This window comes from Ictalurus punctatus, chromosome 2 (assembly GCF_001660625.3).
Source record: "Ictalurus punctatus breed USDA103 chromosome 2, Coco_2.0, whole genome shotgun sequence".
In the NCBI taxonomy this organism is placed as follows: Eukaryota; Metazoa; Chordata; class Actinopteri; order Siluriformes; family Ictaluridae; genus Ictalurus; species Ictalurus punctatus.
Genome location: NC_030417.2, coordinates 10,059,122 through 10,081,621, shown reverse-complemented (window position 1 = coordinate 10,081,621; position 22,500 = coordinate 10,059,122). Strand labels below are relative to the sequence as shown.

The window sequence follows — 22,500 nt, the reverse complement described above, 5'->3', positions numbered from 1 at the left end:
AGGAGTAAAACACATCAGGAGATGTTGATATGGGAAAAATAATCAATGTCTCACACACACACACTTTACAACTTTAGTAAATTCTAGAACTTTACATAATTAACAGTATACATGTAAGCATATATATAAACTTTCAGAATGTATATAGACATTATATAAGGAGAAAGTGTTACCAAGGTAACTACACACATCAAACCTGGTGTGAATATTAATGAAGCCATCCCACTTCACACAACGTGTGTGTGCGCGTGTGTGTGGGTTTGTTTTCCTGCATGAAGGTAGCAATGTGTAACACAAATGACCCTGCCTGAGCCTCTGTTGATGAGGTCATAGCCCTGGGCTATCCATGAGGGACCTTGTCCATTTCTTTGGACACACACACACCTGCCCTGCTTCTCTTTTCCCCTTTTATAAATAATGCAGGTGGTAGCTTTGAAAAACAGAGAGCAGCACAGCAGCAGTGCCGGTGGAGAGGTCAGCATACTGCACAATAAATGACCTGCTGCATTTGATTAAAGGCTCACACAAGCCAGCAGATATAATAGCCTTCAGAAGTGAGTGTGTGTGTTTGTGCTTCTGGATTAAAACGTGGCATGGAAATAAACACCAGCACTCATCAGCACCTGATTACTGTGTGCACCGTCTTTGTAAATAATTAATACCGAGCCTAGTTTAAATTTAAAGAGAATGTAAATAATCCATGAAACATGCTTTTATGTCTTTATGATGGTCTGATTTAAATTTTCCTAACATGGCATTGCGTAAAATGAGGTTCAACAAGTTTCTTAAGACTGGGGGGGGAAACAGCTGTGTGTGTGTAAGAAGGTTAGAGAAACAGAAAGAGAAGGTGAGGGAGAAAGAGAAAGAAGAAGAAAAAGAAAAGATGCAAGAGAGAGAGCAAGAGAGAGAGAAAGTGAGAAAACAGAGAGAGAGAGAGAGAGAGAGAGAGAGAGAGAGAGGGAAAGTGAGAAAGCAGAGGGAGAGAGAGAGAAAGAGAGAAAGTGAGAAAGCAGAGCAAGAGAGAGAGAAAGAGAGAGAGAAAGGGAGAGAGAGGGGGAAAGTGAGAAAGCAGAGCAAGAGAGAGAGAGGGAGAGAGAGAAAGTGAGAAAGCAGAGAGAGAGAAAGTGAGAAAGCAGAGAGAGAGAAAGCAGAGAGAGAGAAAGTGAGAAAGCAGAGAGAGAGAGAAAGTGAGAAAGCAGAGAGAGAGAGAAAGTGAGAAAGCAGAGAGAGAGAAAGTGAGAAAGCAGAGAGAGAGAAAGTGAGAAAGCAGAGAGAGAGAAAGTGAGAAAGCAGAGAGAGAGAAAGTGAGAAAGCAGAGAGAGAGAGAGAGAAAGTGAGAAAGCAGATAGAGAGAAAGTGAGAAAGCAGAGAGAGAGTGAGAAAGCAGAGAGAAAGTGAGAAAGCAGAGAGAGAGAGAAAGTGAGAAAGCAGAGAGAGAGAGAAAGTGAGAAAGCAGATAGAGAGAAAGTGAGAAAGCAGAGAGAGAGTGAGAAAGGAGAGAGAGAGAGAAAGTGAGAAAGCAGATAGAGAGAAAGTGAGAAAGCAGAGAGAGAGAGAGAGAGAGAGAAAGTGAGAAAGCAGAGAGAAAGTGAGAAAGCACACACAGAGAGAGAGAGAGAGAGAGAGGTCTGTAGTCGAAGTCTGGGTCTGTACATCATCAGTGGTAGGATATGAGGGGACTCTTTAGGACGATGCACACTGTGCTCATGTCTTGGGAATAGTACAGTAGATTGCACTGTACTAGATACATGATAACAGATTTAGTCGCTTTCTCTCTCAGTACATTCACTGTCAAACCACTAACCCCTCTGTCTGATCACAGCCAAATTACTGTGTTCATTAAAAAGACAGAAAAAAACCACACCACACCACACACACACACACACACACACACACAGCCAAGTAAGCTGTACAACATCCACAAATCCTACAGATGGGATGAAAACAGCAGCGACGAGCTCCAGAAAGCAATCAGCAGTCAAGAAATTCAAACACTATTAAACACCTTTCTGGACACCACAGTAAAAGAGGAGTCAATCAGGCAGTTCAAAATATCAATATGGACTTCAAAAGTACAGCAGAGAAGGCTAAATTGAAAATCAGAATGACATCAAAACCAAAAAAAAGATGACAGATGATTTGTCAAAATTTAAGAAAAGAACTCAGGAAATGATCAAGGAACAAAAAAACAGAGATCCAAACACAACCAAACATACGACTCCTATACTGTGAAACACTCAAAGAATATAAACAATACACTCAGAACCAAAAAACACAATCCACACAGTAACAACTGACACTAATCGAGGAGTCGATCAACACGCATCAATTCTGGGACAACCGGAACAAACTAAAAGAAAGAAAGCACAACAAGCTGGCAATTCAAGACGGGGATATCTGGACAACCCATTTCCAAACACGTTTTAAAAATATAGAACCCGAAACAAATTCAGACCAAAATAACAAACCGAAAGCTTGAAGAACTGGAATTAAAGATAACCGTTAAACCAAACTCTTTAGATTCCTCTATTCAAAAACTTCACCAAAAAAAAAAAAAAAGCATTAACCAATCTGAAACCAAAGAAAGCATCAGGACCTGATGGAATCCTAAATTAAATGCTTGAACACACCAGCTCTACATTTCAATTAGCCACTCTTCAATTTGGTTCTGAGCGTAAGGATTTTTTTCCCTGAAATCTGGAACCAAGGTCTAATAACACCAATCTATAAAAGCGGAGATAAATTTGACCCTAATAATTACCGAGGCAATTGTGTGAACAGAAATCTGGGGGAGATAATGTGTAGTATTTAACTCAAGATTTTTAAACGTCCTTACTGAGCACAACGTCCTGAGTAGACGTCAGATTGGATTTTTACCAAATGACCGCACAGCTGTCCATATTTACACCCTACACATCCTCACTGAAAGAATACGCTATTCAAAACAATTCTAAAATATTCACCTGTTTTATTGACTTCAAAAAGGCTTTTGACTCCATTTGGCATAACGGTTTGTTTTATAAAATGACAGAAACTAATTTCATACCTCGAGGAGCATGGAGTGAGAAAGGGCTGCTGTTTAAGTCCGACACTAATATATATATATATATATATATATATATATATATATATATATATATATATATATATATATATATATATATATATATATATAAATATAAATATAAATATAAATATAAAACCCACACACATCAACGAACTGGCCTCTGTTTTAGAGCGGTCTTCAGTGCCTGGCCTCGCTCTACACAACTCGGCGATTAAACTCCTGCTGTATGCAGATGACCTGGTTCTGCTGTCCCCCACTGCTCAGGGTCTACAGCAGAACCTGGACCTGCTGCAGCAATACTGTCAGACCTGGGCCCTGACCGTCAACGTCAAAAAGACTAAAATTATCAGATTCCAAAAAAGATCCAGCTCCCAGGGAACCAGACAGACATTTAAATTAGGTACACATGAAACTGAGCATTAATTACTGCAGTTTCCGTAGATTTGGGTCAAGACGAGTCATGTGACGTAATCATAACGTGCATTCAGAAAAAGCTCCCTTCGATTTACGTGCGTCGAACATGCGTCCAGCTAAAAGGTCTCATTTAGCAACGAACATCACTGTCAAAGACCGTGCAAAACAATTTTGTGCAATTGCGATTATGCGGTGTGTATGAAGTTGACATGACATGTGTGTATGAAGTTAAGTAGTTTTCTGCAAAAAAAACAAAAACAAAAAAAAACACAAAACAAAACACCCCCCACAAAATCTCCCCAACACACGGTGGCTTAGTGTTTAGCACGTTCGCCTCACACCTCCAGGGTTGGAGGTTCGATTCCCGCGTGTGCGGAGTTTGCATGTTCTCCCTGTGCTGCGGGGGTTTCCTCCGGGCGCTCCGGTTTCCTCACCCAGTCCAAAGACATGCATGGTAGGCTGATTGGCATGTCCAAAGTGTCTGTAGTGTATGAATGGGTGTGTGAGTGTGTGTGTGATTGTGCCCTGCGATGGATTGGCACCCTGTCCAGGGTGTACCCCGCCTTGTGCCCCATGCTCCCTGGGAAAGGCTCCAGGAAAGGATAAAGCAGTATAGAAGATGCATGGAGATGGATGAAAATCTCCCCAAGTTGCATCGCAAATTTGTAAAAAAAAAAAAAAAAAAAAAAAAAAAATTATCAGGCATTTTTGCCCCAATAATCACAAAACTGACATGTAGAACCAGGAGTCAATCTGCAGTGAAGTTACGAATATGATCAATAATAGTCAGGCCCCCCCCCTCCCCCAAGTGTTTTCTCCATACTTTTAACTGTGATCATCAGGTGTTGAATGCACAGTACACTAGTTGTTATTTTTTTTCTGAAATGTCTACCTATTTATTTTGCAAACCCTGAACCATTATAGATTGACAGCATGAGTCTATGAGACCATTTTAAGACAAAAATGAGATAAGAGGATAGTGATGGATAGAGGTAGCAGAGAAATATGGTGAATATGGAGAACATGAAGTGTTGGCGCTAAAAGGTCGATTACTGAACTGTGAAGAGAGATTGGCGACGCACACAGACCACTTCGCTTTACGGTCAGAGAGAAAGAGAGAGGGGGTGGGGGTGGGGGGTGGAATATATAGCTATTATACAACTAAAATGAGTGGTGATAATAAAAAGATGTCTTGCTTGACCGATAATTTCCATTCCTCCATTTTTCATAGTGATATTTCTGCTCCGTCACCTTTATTCCAGAAAGAGATGAGAGACAGGAACATCATTCCTGCCTTTGAGCCCTGGTCAAGCCACATTATCAGGCTTCCTGCCTTATTTAAATGTGAAAGAAATGTTAGCTGCGGCATGGTGAGAATGAATATGCACACACTCACGCACACACACACACACACAATCAACATGGCTTTATCAGGCAGTGTTTTTCTGTGCAGTTGAAGCACAGAGCTGTTACAATACGAAAGGCAGCACAAAAATGAGAGATGAGTAGCGAGATGAGTGGGAGAGTGCAGGCTAGCAAGGCAGCCAGAGCGGAATGAGAATGAGTGTGCGTGTGTGTGTTTGTGAGAGAGCGCGCGAACGAGAGATAGAGAGAACTGAAGAAAAATGCATACAGATAGCAGAACAACTTCTCATCACTTTGCTACTCTCATGTAAGGAACGGAGAAGTGCAGTATATGAAGGAACAAGATGAGATCTAAGGCACCTTCAGAAGCATGAACATTACCACAAATAACCTCCCCTTAAACATACACATCATCGTCATTATCATCATCATCGAACATCGTTGTCATCATCACTGTCATCGTCATCGTTACTGACATCATTGTCGTCATGGGGCGATCGTCATTGTCATCATCGTTGTCATCACCATCATCGGGATCATCGAAGTCATCATCATCACCATCGTTGACATCATTGTCGTCAGCACCATCATCATCGTTGTCGTCATCATCATGTCATCATCAACATAATTGTAATCACCATCATCATCATCCTGGTCATCATCATCAATGTCATCATCCTCATCATCCTAATGCAGTCACCGTCATTGTTGTCATTGCCGTTATCATCAGTGTCATCATCATCATAATTGTCATCATTATCATCATCATCACGTCATCATCATCATCACCATCATCGTCGTCAACATCACTGTCATCCTCATCATCGTCATTATCTTCGTCACATCATCATCGTCATCATCATCGTCGTCGTCTTCAACGTTACCATCAGTGTCGCCAGCCTCACCATTATCATCGTCATCATCACGGCATCATAATTTTCATAATCCTCGTCATAGTCATCATCACCATCGTCGTCATGCCATTGCAGTCATCGTCATCACTATCACTATCGTCGTCATCCCATTGCAGTCATCGTCATCACTATCGTCGTCATCCCATTGCAGTCATCGTCATCATTGTCGTCTTCATCATCACCATGCAACATGGTGACATCATTGCAGTCATCGTCATTGCTGTTATTGTCATTAGTGTCAAAATCCTCATCATCCCATTGCAGTCATCGTCAATGTCATCATCCTCGTCATCCCACTGCAGTCATCGTCATCATCGCTGTTATCATCATCTGTGCCATCATCATAGTCATCATCGTTGTCGCCATCATCATCGACGTCATCATCACCATCGTCGTCATCCTCATCAACACAGTCGTCCTCATAATCGTCATCACATCGTCACCATCATTTGCATCATCATAATTATCATAATTGTCATCACCATCGTAGTCATCCCATTGCTGTTATCGTCAGTGTCATCATCATCGTCATCATATTTGTCATCACTGTCATCCTCAACATCATTGTTGTCATCATCATAATTTTCATCATCACCATCGTCATCATCATCCTCGTCAACCCATTGCTGTCATAGCCATCATCGCGGTTATCTTAATCAGTGTCATCATCATAGTCATCAACATACTCGCCATCATCATCATCACCAGTGGCCTGACTGATCCCAAGCTCTGTGATTCACTGATTTAACTCCAAAAACAATTTTAGAATCCTCTCAAGTCATCAAGAGGTTCTGATGTTTTCTTTGAACCTGCTGAAGAACTCCACCTAGAGACGTTCCTCTTTTTGTGTTCCCACCACACTCCGACGACTGGTGTTATGAAGTAAAATAAAAAAAGAGACACAAACTGTGTGGGAGGGCTACGACATTTCACAACACGACAAAAAGTAGAATTCAAAGTCCACTGTGTACAACTGTATACGACCTGCAGAACTAAACCCAAGCTGGAGGATTTGACCTTGGTTCAGAGGAGCAACTGCGATAAGGACATTTATAAACTTGCAGGATCTTTCGTTGTGTACTGTGCTCAGTTGGAGGTAATCTGTCTCTTGCTTTCACAGTCTGCCACTCTGCCTGATAAGGCAGGATAAAGTTTGTGTGTGAACATCTGAGCTGATCCATCATCCTTCACCGTTTGCTGAGGGCCAGCGTGACGCACATCACAAAGCGCAATAACGTATAAAAGTCGGCGTTTGGACAGCTGTGACTACTGAGAAGCAGCAGTGGAACCGATCAGACAGCTGAAAAAGGGTATTGTGTATATTCATTCAGCGATGAACCTTATCCAGACAAATTACACATGAATGTGAAACGTGGTGCTCCGGCATGATTGTAGGTCCTGGTGCTGAAGTTATTTCATACGGAAAATATTCCAGGAAGTTATGTTAGAAAAGGGACCTGCACTGATCCACGATTCGGGGTCTTGCGTGGTGATTTAGGCGTGTACATCAAAAAGTGCTTGTATATACATATGCACAAGCATGATCGTGTCTATTACGAGCATCACTAAGCTTGAATGCGTGTAAGAGTGCGGTGCATCTGAGTTTACAAATATGTACCTTCCGGTTCCCTCTGTCGCACGCCCACATGCCGACAAAACAGCTGGCCTCGTTACTGCCGCCTATTTACAAATCCGCTTAATGATCAGTAATATCTGCTGATATATGTATGCGTGTGTGTGTGTGTGTGTGTGTGTGTAATGCGGGAATGGGCCCATTAAAAATGCATCAGATGCAACGGCTTGGTTCCAGTGCGGCGCAGATTTGCAGTGACAAAGCGCTTGGTGACTCATAAATGATGTATGCACGCCTTTCTTTTATCATTAAATCATAAAGCTCTTTCGGCCTGGTCGCGGCCGGGTACCGGTCTGTGATTTCATTAATGCAAACAACTGCAGCAGAGCAACGGGAAAAGAGAGAGAGAGAGAGAGAGAGAGAGAGAGAGAGAGAGAGAGAGAGAGAGAGAGAGAGAGAAAGCGCAGGGAGGAGCAAAATGAAAAACACATGCACGCACATTGATATACACGCATGCAGGCGTCCACACAGAGGAACGGTAGAGGACTAATCACGATCAAAACAAGCAGAGACGGACACAGAGTACAAGAGACAGAGAGACTGACAGAGCGAGGCACATAGATAAACTGAGAGGGACATGGGGATAGCGAGATAGAGAGTGACAGGGAGACAGTGAGACTGCCAATGACAAAGATTATAGTGATATTGAAGGAGGAAGAAGACAGAAGGAGACAGTGGGAGACCTTCACAGACGAAAGTCCTGAATTGTGTATGTGGTGTGTATTGAGTGTATGTTCCTGAGTGAGTCATCGAGATGTACTTTCTCGTCTCTTGTGGCGAACACAACGCGGTAGTAGCTTTCTGTACTGAGATGTTTATTTAATATTTATAGAAAGAGTATCCGAGGTCAGTGCTTTGTAAAAGCCTGAGGTAAAGCTGTTCCTCTAAAAGTCTGTATGGGATTTTTTTTGTGATTGTTTTGGCTAAAAATGCTCGATTTTGCCGCGGATTTTCGTTTTTATACTTTTTTGGTGGGGTTTTTTTTTTTTGGGGAGAAATCTACTTGAATTGGCGAAATTGCAATTGCACAGAATTGTTTTGCACGGTCTTTGACAGTGATATTTGTTGGTAAGAAAGACTTTTTAGCTGTACTCACGTTTGACAAACGCGACTCGAGGCGGGCTTTAGCTGAATGCGCGTTGTGATGATGTTACGACGCGTATATCTTGGCCCAAATATACAGAAAAATTGAAAATCTGAGCAGGTTGATTAATTGTATCAGGCACAGCATCAGCTAGAAGGGCCGTATTTATTGCCCACATCAGCATAACAGACAGATGCCAGGAAGATGGAAGCTGAAATAAAGCAGTGATAATGCAGATCAATAGATTGGTGCTGTATCATTATTACTGAATACTAAATGCATATGAATGATGACACTTTTGCTGAGCTGATCTACATGGAAAACGTATTTTTACTTACTTACCAACATGCTGCTTGACTGACTGACCGAATGACTGATCAAACACACGCATGGGGATGTGCTCAGGAAACTCAAGGGAAAAGACTTGCATGGAGCTCCTCTACATGTTTTCTGCTAAATGCCACCTCTTAACAAAAAATCGCCATGTCACAATTATATGGCATGGTACATCATCGGTACAATCTCAAAATATGATTAGTTTTCACTATTTAGGCAAAACTACTCAGAAGATAAAAATTTAAACACTATCTCAGATGACTTAACATTTATTTCTGTCATTTAAACAAGTTTATATATTTTGAGTATTCATTTAAATGGTAAAATGTAGTTGTTGCCATATGGCAACAACGTGCAATAATGGAACTGTGGTACGTGCATTCATGAATTGAAACAGGCCTACATACAGTAGCAAAAAAAAAAAAAAAAAAATTAGGCGACTAACAGAATATAAAAAAAATTTCACATTCAAAGTATGATTTTTTTTTTTTGTAATTTTAGACAGTTTGCACCTTATTTTCTAAATGTTATATTTCAAGAGAAAGAATTAAGAATTCAAGAGAAACAATGAAAAAGATGTTTAGATGTAATTTTCCTACAGTATGTATTCTGAGTGAGTAAATGCATTCACATACTTTAATTCCTTTCTAGAAGATATAGCATTTACATGCTGACTAGGTGGCAAACACCCCCCCCCCCCCCCAAAAAAAAAAAAAAAACTCTTATGCAATTTATAATCTGGAAAATGTAGTAAATGGAATGAAATCTCATACATTTTGTGCTATTTTTGATGATATGATACTTTCCACAATTGCACATCAGCATTTTTTTCCAAAAATATTTATGTATATTTTTATTACTTGAACTGATTCATGTAATAAAAATGCATAAAAAAACAACAAAAAAAAAAAACATTTTTTGAATGTAAATGTAATAATTCATGCAGTAGGTGGTTAGGATTGGCTGGTTCACACTCAGAAGCAGTCCACAGTTTGGGGAAGTGAGATAAATGGTAAATGGTCTGCACTTATATAGCGCTTTTATCCAAAGCGCTTTACACTGTAACTCATTCACCCATTCACACACCAGTGGTAGCAGAGCTGCCATGCAAGGCGTTAACTTGCCATCGGGAGCAACTTGGGGTTCAGTGTCTTGCCCAAGGACACTTCGGCATGTGGAGTCATGTGGGCCGGGCATCGAACCACCAACCCTACGATTAATGGACAACCCGCTCTACCACCTGAGCCACAGCCGCCTGATGGCAAGATGTGGAAAAGGGAAATGGACATTCAGCATACAGGTGGGGGAAAAACTGCATCTACAATAGACAAGTTTCGTTATGGTTTCTATGGAAAGGTGAGGTGAATGCATTCCTGAATGGTAGACTGCAATCCAACTAAATGAGACTAATAACTTTACAGCATGTTAACGCTTAAGTGTCTAATTGTCTCTAGTATTGAGTATTGTTATATTGTATTAAGTCTGTAGTATTGTTTCTAAACAAACCAACATGACAAACAACAAATGCGAACTACCGTAAACACAACTTTTCATTATTCGGCTTGTGTGAAACCTTATTGATTCGCAATTATGTCTTCATCCAAGTGATTGTTTACTAAGACCAGCTACCTGCTGTAAGATACAAATGATAATAAATGAAAACATAAAAAATGTCCTAGTAAGGTGTTGGGAATATCCATGAGCCATGAGAACCGTTTCAATGCACCTTGGTTTAGATGGTATAGTCTCTAGAGCTATACTAGCCAGCCAAACACTATTCTTCCCTCATTTGGACATGTTTACATTCCCACCATCCTCTTCTGAAATCACAAACTTCATTTCCCACAATCCCCAGCCAGCGAGCTACAAACCACATTACATGACCGATCACAACACTCACAAATAGCACATCCCCAGGCACGTGTTCACGATCGCACGCACTCCTTAAATAACCTCATCTTCACAAAGTCTCACTCCTGCACTTGCCAGTGACATTGCTACTCTTGTAGTTTCTGCCTGTGCCTAGTCGCAGCTTGCCCCTCTGCCTGCCTTCTGGCTTTAATCACTGCTTTGGCCTTTTGGTTCGTATGCCCTGGTTGGTTCAATAAACTGAACCCCGCATTTGCCTCCAAGCCTGTTCATCTTTGACAGATGGTTCCTGTAGGACTAAGGACATCTGGTTTCTTCTGTCTTCACAGAGGTGTGTGAGAGACAAAGAAAGAGAGAGAGAGAGAGAGAGAGAGGAAAAAGTAAGAAAGCCACCGTGCCACAGTGACGGACATACAACTACTCAGTGCATACCGCCTGCACATAGACATGGATAAAAGTGTGTCTCTTGAGAGAGAGAGCGAGAGAGAGAGAGAGAGAGAGAGAGAAAGAGAGAGAAGAAACAGCAGTGGTACTTCAGAAACAAGCATGGTCAAAATTCACTTCTGAGTAGAATAATGATAGAATAGAACAGAACAATAAAATGACAGTGCCAGTATTAGACAGCACTCCAGACAAGAGACGGTGCAATGAAGATGTGTTCAGTACACACAAACTGCAATGCATGCAAAACAATTATTTGAGGTAGAGGCAAGGAGTTGTTATGGGCTGGAGTGGATAAATATCCACTGGATTGGGACGTGATGGGCCTATGGCACTTCTGAGATTACAGTTTGATAAAGGGGTGGTTGTCTGGATCTTTGAGGTCAGCAGTACACTTACATTCATGGCATCTGGCAGACGTGCTTAACCAGACCGACTTACATTTATCTAATTTATACAACTGAGCGGTGACCAAATGGACCAATTGCTGCAATCTGCAAACGATTTTGATGGCGTTCTCCATGCTTTTCTACTCATCACAGTTGCAAACTGTTGTCATTTGAGACACTGTAGCCTTCGGCCGATCAGCTCAGATCAGTCTGGTCATTCTCCTCTGAAGTGTCTCACCATACTGAGACTGCTGTGTGTGAAATTCCCAGGAGATCAGCAGTTTCTGAAATACTCAAACCAGCCCATCTAGCACCAACAACCATGCCACGGTTAAAGTTACAGAGATCACATTTTGATGTCTGATGTGAACATTAACTGAAGCGCTTGACCTGTATCTGTATGATTTTACAAAATGCACTGCTGCCACACGATTGGCTGATTAGAGATCTGCATTAATGAGCAAGTGTACAAGTGTGGACGGTGATTAAAGTGGACGGTGAGTGTATAGACACAGACTCCTGTATGATGTTGGAGTTCAGACAGAATATTTATGTAATTAAAGCTGACATTTCTTATAATCTTTAATAATAGTTTGTCATGGCAATGATGTTTTTGCACTAGTGGCCAGTAACGCTGTGGGAAAGACAGAGAGAGAGCTGGGGGGGGGGGTGTAGGCCCGGTATAAACAGATGAGGACTGTCATCTTTACACAGACCCATACCCAGAGAAAGAGCAAACGTGAGAGAGAGAGAGAGAGAGAGAGAGAGAGAGAGAGACAGGACAGACAGCGTCGCCACTGCAGAGGGGAAATGAAGTTGACATATGAGGGTGTTTCTGGCTGCCTCCGCATTCATCGTTAGCACTCAGCTCTCATCTCATCTCCTGGGACAACATACACATGTGCTCTACAGCATACTGATCGGCTGCTCATCTCACTCTACTATGACTCATTAATCACTTTTGACTGAAGCTAATTTACTTTTTATGAGTGTTCTGTCCTCTTCCCATCACATCGGGCATTTCTAATACCATGTTATACACGACTCTTCAAGCATACGGCTTCGCCATGCACGTACAAATCATCCTCAGCAACAAAAATGACATCCTTGTACTTCGAAATATAACAATACATTTTGTAATCACTGAGTTTTTTTTTTTTTTTTAATTTACTTGCATTAATTAAAAAAGAAATGACTGTAATGAAAAATAAGCTTATCAGGGAAAATAACGCAATGTTTATTGAGATTTCGAAAGGCAAAGTTGCGGCTAAAAGGCACAAGCTCATTAGGAGCGGCTCTGGAAGAGTGAACATCAGATACCCTGGTACAGACACATTGCTGATCTTGCTTTTGAGAATGTCAAGCATCCAACCATGTGGACTAATATGTCTGTTTTGATAGAACGATTAAGAAAAACAAGCACCGAGCTGCTGATTTTCCCACCTGATACCACACGCCGTGGAGAATGTCCTTATGCTGGCATGTTAATGTGCATCTATTATGGTTTTTCAAATATTACCTTTCATATAGAATGTTATAGAGCTGTTTGTGAATGTAAAAAGTATGCAAAGTTTCAAAAACAAACGGAGTTATTGACTCCCAAAAGAAGGAACCGATTCTGAACAACTGAAACGAGTCATTAGTGATTCCAGACTTACTTCCTGTACTAACCTATGTAGGTTTGTAACAAAAAGCCCCGCCTCTGGTCCGCCTTAAATTTTTTCAGACGTTGCTGGAACTCAATACGTTAGTGGGCGCTTCCTTTTCGACACGTGCTGACAGCGCTACACCAATCACAACAGATTAGGACATCTGACCAATCAGAGAAGAGTATGCTCTCGGAAAGGAAGAGCTTAGAATGAATCATTTAAAATGAATCATTTAACGAGTCAGTCGTGACACGGTGATGGGGGATGAGGGGGGGATAGGTAATGCTGCAGTTTAAATGATGAGCACATTAAAGGTTCCTGGGCAACCAAAACATGGACCTGGACAAATACACAGGAGCTTTCAAGAGCTAGTCTAAAAATATCTATCAAGTTTCTTTTTCACTCATCATGGACTGGATTCATGAACATTATTAGCAGTACTATATGTGGAACAAGCTAGCACTAGCAAGTATGACCAGGAAGATTATATAATCAAATAACATTGTTTTCCATGTATTTTAGCTAAGCATTTTGGAATGTAAACATGTTACTCCATCTTCTGTTGCCTAGCAAAGATAATTGATTACACTCACCATTATTGCATCTGTGTCATGTCGTTCAGCTAGTAGCAAGATGGCTGCTTTTGATAGTTAGTTAAATAAATAATCAATCTTCCCAACCAACTGTGTTTTTTTTTTTTTTTAATACCACGACCCTGCTGAATTCTTGAAGGTGTTGATTTCTGTAATTAAAATGATATACTTTTATACAATTAATGTGCTTACTCCAACACATTATCGTTTCTATAGTAACAGCTCATTCTTATATGATGGACACACGACGTAATAATAAACAAATTCAAAAATCTGCTGTCATTAACGTATAATAACAGATACAGTGACGTTTTCTGTAAGGAGATGTTTATTTAACATTTTTGGAAGGAGTCTCCAGTGTCGGTGCTTTGAACTGCTCAGGCTTCCTCTATGGGGAAGTCTTCGGGACAGACTTCACACTTTCTGGTTTCTTAGTATCATGGCGACGTTTGTCTTTTATCGCTTCGATAAAGAGGATATAAAGGAGAGGCTGGTGAGGAAGCACCTTGGGACATGATGTTATTGGAAAATAATCAACTTTGGGGTGGTAACAGTGACTCCACACTGCCCTGTCACTGATTGTTTTCCTATAACACCACACCTAGTCATTTTACAAGACAAGAGTTAAGAGACAAGCTTTATGCTAAATAAGAGCTAACAGTGATGATTTTACCTGCAAAGCTAATGGATAAGACCATACTGCCCTGTTTAAATCTTTTTTTGTGTGCAACTATGATTGATGCTGGCATTAGATAAATGTCACAGGTTTTTAAAAGTCGTTGTGCTGCAAAAAAATCTAACGCAAAATCAACATTAAATGAACGAAAACAGGGGTTTGGGTGTGTGCACTTCACTCATGCACCCCAAAGAGCAGCTCAGAGTGCACACAAAGCCCGATTTATTCACATTCACTTACAGATACACAGAGTGCGATATGCGATACACACTCCAACACACACCAGCATCGGGTCCATCGCTCCATCCGAGAACTTAAGTGTACTACTTTCTGATAACATCCGCCCCCACCTCCCCCTGCTGTGACCTCGAGAGTCAGAGATTAACCCCGTTTCCAACGAGCGTGCAAGACAGCGCTGCTTCAAATAAAGTCTGAGGAGACTCACGGGTGTGGATTAAGCGAATCATTATTCCAGCTGCAGGCTTGAAATTATGCCAGGCCTCTACTAGCTTTTATCTGGCTTACTTTTAGAGAAAGGATGGAGAGCTTTAGAGCTACTGTTTCACTCTCGGCTTTTATCTGATCTCAGGACGATACCACGAGCCCTGCACAAGTTCCTACACACTAACCTGTAATGCCGAGCTGCTTGCGTGAGGAGGATACAAGCATGCTGAGCAGTGCATCACACTGTGTGTAGGTTTATAGACTGGTACTTTTAGTCACGTCATCCGACGTTTTTGTTCATTCCTTGATTCCGATTGTTGATTCATTTTCTATGACAGCACTTCTGAAAGTAGCTCCGACTGTACAGTACGTTTATTTATTTTTAATTAAAGCACTCACTGTAATACGTTTCTACAAGATCAAGTAACACAGGGACTTGTATGGTTGGCTCTCCACAGGAAAGGTTTAAAAACCAAACACGGTGCAGTTTTCTGTGGGAAAGACATTTACGGAGCATTGACGTGAGGAGTCTCCAGAGTTTTGTAACAGCTGGAGCTGAAGCTTTTCTTCAATTTAAGTTTCGTGACAGTGTAGGGCATTGCGCTTTCTCAGTAACATGACAAAGCTGAATTAAAAAAAAAAAAAAGGGCTGGTGATGGAGCGACGTTTTATAGTTGCTATAGTGCAAGGGTTTCACAACATTAAATGCAACTATTAAAAAAAAGTATGTTTCATTTTTAAAAAAAGTCTATTTCAATTTCGAAATGTCTTTTTCGTTGATTATTTTCACATCACAGCACGTCCAGATGTGTTTTACGCCATCCATCCATTTTCTGTACCGCTTATCCTACAGAGTCGCGGAGTATCCTACACTGGAGCCTATCTCAGGGGACTCAGGGGACAAGGTGGGGGACAACCTGGACAGGGTACCAAAACATCGGAAGGCACAATCGCACACACATTCACACACTACGGACAATTTGGAAATGCCAACCTACAGCGCGTGTCTTTAGACTAAGGGAGGAAATCGAAATACCTAGAGGAAACCCCCGAAGTACAGGGAGAACATGCAAGCTCCATGAACACAGGGTGAGAGGCGGGATTCGAAACCCGGAGGTGTGAGGCAACAACGCTAACCATTAATGCCTTGATTACACAAGTGTGTTTTCGTTTTAAAACGCATAACTTTCGCTACGGTTACGCATGTCGTCTACACTACTCCGGCGTTTTCAATGCTTGTAAACAGAGAATTTTGGAAATGCCGAAAACCCTGTTTTGGTTTGAAAACTCCGGGATCGTGTTTCAGTAGAAACAGATCGAAACGAAGACTTTTGAAAACGAAGGCGTGGCTTCGCCCACATTCGCTCGTTATTGGGACTTCTGGATCACTGCGTATCCTGCCCTGATTCTTCAAGCCCCTACCATATGACCATTACGCTACAGTGATCATATACACAACAACAATGAGACTGAACCACAAGCTTTGCTGGCTTTGTCGTCATTCTTAGCATCCATTGTGCAGTTAAATTCTATAATATGTATATCTTTAATATAAGTTATAATACTGCAGCTGCCTACATGCGCAAGAGCCGAGCTACGATTAGAGCAATCAGCAACAAATCTCGTTTCAAGCGGCGTAAACCCTACATGGAACGCCGGTTTGTTGTGCCTGCCGGTGACTCGCAACCAACTTCCTGTTTACACTTTAATGCGCATACCCAGTGTGCATGAACGGTCATGTGACGTGCGTATTCGGTCGTGTAGCGTGGACCAGAGATCTTTTCTGAAACGCAGCGGAAACGCCAGTGTAGATGAGGATCGTTTTCGTTTTAAAAATGCACTAGTGTAAACAGGGCCTAAGCCACCGTGCTCCCCTGTGTTTTAGTCCTTAACATATGACTAGTTTGCACACCTGGACAGATGTAACTCAGTATTAAAAAACCCCACAAAAAAACAGCTCATCCATGGGTGTAGCGTCAGGGAGTGACTGGAGAAGTAATGTACTGCGATTTCGTTTAAATTTTATCGGAGGGATTCAGTCTCCCTTAAAGAAAAATAAAATAAAAATGTAGACAGGTGCAGTGGTGTCAGTTGGGTTACATTATTCAATGCTGAACAGATATGGTCACTTATTATTATTACACACTGACAAGTCAAAGATAAGCACGTCCAAGTCAAGTTAAAATAATGACTCTGGACCTTGTTCGCCAACTACCATGCTCAAATTTCCTTCCAACTCTCTGTGTCTTTCAGGAGGCAGAATATCTCGGTGCTTAGGCACAGAGGTCATGTAGCTCATAAACACTGTGCTTCCTGATGGCTAGGCTATTCTCATAATAATTTACACACACACATCATTGAAGCAACCAAAACAGACTGGGAGAATAAGTTTACGCTTTAATCTCAATCTGAACTAGGTAAAGAAGACCTTGACTGCAAAGAAACTAACTGTATTGTGGTGAAAAAGACACAAAGGAGGACTTACCGAGGTGATGCTTTTGATTTGATCCAGAGTCAGAGTAAGAAGCTGCTCGTCTTTGCTCTCAGCCATCAGCTTTAACGCTGCTAGTTTGAGTCCGCTCTTCAACAGCAGAGAAGAGATGTGTCCAATACACTGAGAGAGCGAGAGAGAGATAATTTTAACATTAAGAAACATTACACTTTCAAGCTAGCAAGACAAAAAGAAAAAAACTTTTTTGGATAAAATGCACACGTGCATGTACTTTTAAAGTAAAATAAGAATTCTGCCAGAAAGTCCTCTGTATCTTTCTGCTAATGGTGAATTAATCCGACTTCCCACTTTGCTGTGACTCAGAGACGTAACATGCACACATTATAACACTATGCTACATACACACACACACACACCATATACCTGAGGATTCGGTTTGTGCTTGGTCGCGTACAGCGAGCGGCACATGGAGAGAATCTCCTGTCCGACGCCGCCCTTCAACCCGGTAGAGCAGTGTGTGAGCACGGCTGAGGTCACACGCACCCACGGGTTCTCCTCGGACTCCAGTCTGCGCAAACCAAACAAAAAAAAAAAAAAAAAAAAAAAGTGTGAACGGATGAGTGTGTGTAAAAGAAACTGTTAAAAGTCTCAAGACTTTAAACCCATGATGCAACAATCCAAATTGTAATCATCACTGTTTTTATGAATCGGGTTGTTAAATGACATAACGGAGAGAGCGCGAGATCGTACGGTGCGACACGGAAAGGTGAACGCGTTATACACTCGCTGTTCGGGTTCAACGCCGTTCCCATGATGTTCTCAGATAAGAAAAGACTCCATAACTGCAAACTCGTGTTTGATGGGTGCGTCAACACGGTGTCGGAGCTCGTGACCTTCTTACCATCACAAAACACACCACCACCACGTTGTTATTGGAAAATAATCAACGTTGAGGTTGTACTAACCCTATGGTCTGTATCACACCACACCGTCACTGATTATTTTCCTTCAACGGTACACCCCATTGTGTTTCATTCCATACATGACCAGAAGAAAGCGGTTTAGGAGCTACCAATCCCATGCACCCTGTATAGTCTCATAGAAACGTCCAGAACATTTCATATAAACCAAGATTAACGCACAAGCTGGAGCTGAATGTTTGAATGTGGCTGTCGGTTGTTGATTTTACCTCTACAATTATCTCTACAGCGATAAATATGGAATGATCCAGTTTTTCAATGATTTTCATGCAAGTCACCAATAGGTATTATTTTAAAAGAGGATTGTATTGAAAGAAGCAAATATGCTACCAGTCAAAAATGGGCACACGTATTCATAAGGGTTTTCTTCATCTCTAGCGTTTTAGAATAATAAAGATGACATTAACACTATTAAATAATACACATTAAATTATACAGTGAGCATGATATATGTCCATTCATTATTCTAAAACAGCGTTAAGAATGAAGAAACCCTTGCTTGAATCGATGTGTACAAGCTAGACAAGTGTTAAACAAATCAAAACTATTTGTTATAAGTATAATAAATATATATTATTTATATAAGTTTTTTTTTTTAAAACAGTATTCCCAGTGAAGCTCGGCAAATCTCAACAGGGTTTATGAGGAGCTTTTCTTAAATAGGCCCAGCTTCTCGTTGCTTTTCCTATGTTCTAAGTAAAAACGTCTTGTTTGGGAACACGGTTTAATGACAAACTATTCAGAAATAAACTCGGATATAAATTCGTTGTTTTCATTGGGGAATTCGTTGGGGAACAAATTTCAACCATAATACTTTATTGGAACTTCTCTTGGACGATGAAATAAAATAAAAAAATTAAAAAAAAGAAATATTTTATATATATATATATATATATATATATATATATATATATATATATATATATATATATATATATATATATATATATATATATATATATACACACACACACATATATATATATATATATACACACACACATATATATATATATATACACACACACACACACACACATATTATATATTATATATATATATATATATATATATATAAAAGCTAATATAGTGTGTCCAAACATTGTGTATAGTAGTGTATATGCTATAGTACTGTGTGTAAAAATAAATAAATAATAAATCGATTAAAAAAAAATTTCCACTTTTGAGATACAGTCTCCTCTGAAAGTACTGGAAAGACAAGGCGAGATCTATTCCCCAACATTTGGGTTTGAGATCTGGTCCAGCTCTCCATTTCAATTACTCTAGAGACTGTGTGTTCTGAATCACATAAAAGAAGCACAGGCTAAAGAGTCACGATTGTAGAGTGGGGGCAAAAAGCGTTAAAGTTTGAAGTGTTTATGGAAACACAAACATGAGTAAGGCCATTAAAAGCAGTGACATGTGGATGCAGAACTTGAGTGGGTGGGTAGAATCCCTGATTTCATTCTGTTCAATTCTCTAGCATCTCATCTCACACTGAGGACATCCTCACAGAAAGCACGCTCACCTTTTGTTCACGCTGGCCTAGCGTGTGGGTGTCTCCGTCTCCATTTAGACGGGGAAGTATCAAAATGTTTCCTGTCTTTAATATTCTTCTTATTGCGCCATTCTTTATCTGCCACTTCTAATATTTTACTCAGCTTATTTTATTTAATACGCTCTTGCAAAATGTACACCTCCTTGGGGGGAAAAGGAAGGTTTCATTTTAGTAATAAAGTTCATTTGTAGAAAATGTTATTACAACCTGTGAGAAATATTAGAGAATATAAAATCTGTCACACTCACATTCATGCGCATACACGCGCACACACACACACACAGTGGTTTCAGAAAGTATTCAGACCTCGTCAGCTTTGTGTTATAGATTTCATTTAAAATGGATTAAATGTGCTTTTTTTTTTTTTTGACGATCAGTCTACATTCAATAATTCATAATGACAAAGTGAAAACATGTTTCTGGAAATTTTTTCAAATTTATTAAAAATCCAAAACTGAAATCTCTCATTCATACCCTTTATTCAATATTATGTAGAAGCACCTTTTTCAAGGATTTATAGCTTCGAGTCATTTTAGGATAGTTTCTACAAGCTTTGCACATCAGGATTTTCTTATTCTTAAAGGAAGATCAGTCATATATTTTGCTGGGCCGCTCAAGGACATTCAGAGACTTGTCCCAAAGCCGCTCCAGTGTTGTTTGGCTTCACGCTTTGGGTTGTTGTGCTGAAAGGTGAACCTTCACCCAAATCTGATGTCAAGTGCACTCTGTGGAGCAGGTTTTCCCTCTTAGTCATCTCTGGGCCTGTTTGCACCTGGTCACTTCATGCGTTTTTCTCTGATTGGATAGCGACCCGATTGTGAAAAGACCAGGTGTAAAGGCTTTCCGAAACGCAATCGAGACGGATTTAAATCCGATGGCTAAAACCACATCAGGAGGTGGTCTGGGACTCTTTCCGGACGAAACTGGACAAGTCTAAATGCATCTGGTTGTTGAAACCACACATAAACAGCGCTTTTCTCCTCCCAAACGGAAGTACGTCACTCGCTTTAGCCGCGCCAGAATGACTGTGCTGATATAAAAGATAATCAGAGGTCCGCGCCCCATTCGGAAACCGCATAGCCAGTCTTGTTCCGTAAAAGAAGCCAGCACTATATTTTCCCTCTAGTCTTGACTCCGAGCTTTCATCTAGGTATCTCGCTGGGTTTTAAAGTTTAGTACTGCCGGCAGTGAAAATCTGGCACATAATAAGTGCTGCCTTTTGTTGCGCAAGTGTTGTAAGCATTTTCATTTTCTTTTCAACTGCATTCGCAAACCCAAATAGAGCAAAATAACGGTGGCTGCCATTTCAGTTCCATGGGAATAGAAGATCGGATTCCATAGCCGTTTCGCTGAAACGCATTATGTGGCCAAGTGTAAATGGAACCGTTTTAACAAATCAGAGAAAACGCATGAAGTGACCAGGTGTAAACAGGCCCTCTGTTTTTGGCTACACTCATCCTTCCTTCAATTCTGACCAGTCTTTCAATCCATGCTCCTGAGAAGCAACCCTGATAATCCTGAGAAGCAACTCCATTATGCTGCCACCACCATGTTTTACTATAGGGATGGTATTAGCCTGCTGATGAGCAGTACCAGCTGATTGGAGTTCAGCCCAAAAATTGGAACGATCTGAATACTTATTAAATCAGATATTTCAGTTTTTGATTTTTATTAAATGTGCAAAAATTTCTAAAGACTTGTTTCTAAAAACTTTTAAGCTGGTACTGGGGTTCTAGTCAAAACAGAGGGAATCATGGACAGCTCCAAATACCAATCTATTTCGGCACAAAACCTTCAGGCCGCTGTTGGACAGCTGAAGATGAAGAATAATTTCACCTTCCAGCAAGATAACAACCCAAAGCACAAATCCAAGTCAACAGAGGAACGGCTTCAGAAGAAGATGATCAATGTTTTGGAATGGTCCAGTCACAGCCCAGGTCTACATCCTATCAAAAATCTGTGGAATGACTTGAAGAGGGCTGTGCACAGGAGATCCCCTCACAATCTGAAAGATCTGGAGCATTTTTTGCAAGGAGGACTTGAATAAACTGCACAATCAAGATGTGCAAGACAAATCAGTCTAAGTTGCTAGACTCTAAACTAGAAAGCCTGAGTACTGTATTACAAACAAATGGTGCTTTAATAAAGTATTAGTTAAGGGGTGTGCAATACTTATGTAACAAGGTTATTGTATGTTGTTACTTTTTTCTTTTTCCCCCCTAAAACATTCCTATTCCACACTGATTAACTAGATTTACATAACAATTCCCTAACAAAAAACCACCGTGCATCGACCCAATAATGGATTCAGAGATTTGAATTTAAGAAACCATTATTTAACAACCAGCGGAGTGTGCTCGTCTTTGCTACAAACATTGCAGGACTTTGTCCTTTATTATCAGTGTGGTACTGTGTATGGTGCATGTGAACCAAACTGTTAATTAAGCCACTTTCTTAATTTTCTCACTTTATCCAATCCCTTACAGTTCAGATCTGAGAGTTAATAAATTTAAAGGAACTGAAAAGGAGGGAGAAGGTCGTTACTGAGGCAGCTCGGGGAGAACAGAAACCTCCTGTAGAGAAGAAGAGCAAAAGCTTGCTTGATCTTGATATTCAGTATGAATACAGACCGTAAA

General features: G+C 40.6%; 1 protein-coding gene across 2 annotated transcripts in view; it reads right to left on the bottom strand.

Annotated features, from left to right (window-relative positions):
• The window catches only part of nbas (NBAS subunit of NRZ tethering complex), a 263,105-nt gene that overhangs the window by 6,250 nt on the left and 234,355 nt on the right, over window positions 1-22,500 (bottom strand). For both annotated transcript variants that reach the window (XM_017493334.3, XM_047152214.2), the window contains exons 50-51: window positions 17,750-17,894; window positions 17,360-17,488 (exon numbers count right to left, since the gene is read on the bottom strand). In XM_017493334.3, coding sequence (XP_017348823.2) covers window positions 17,360-17,488; window positions 17,750-17,894 — 274 coding nt within the window. The remainder of the gene's footprint in view (window positions 1-17,359; window positions 17,489-17,749; window positions 17,895-22,500) is intronic.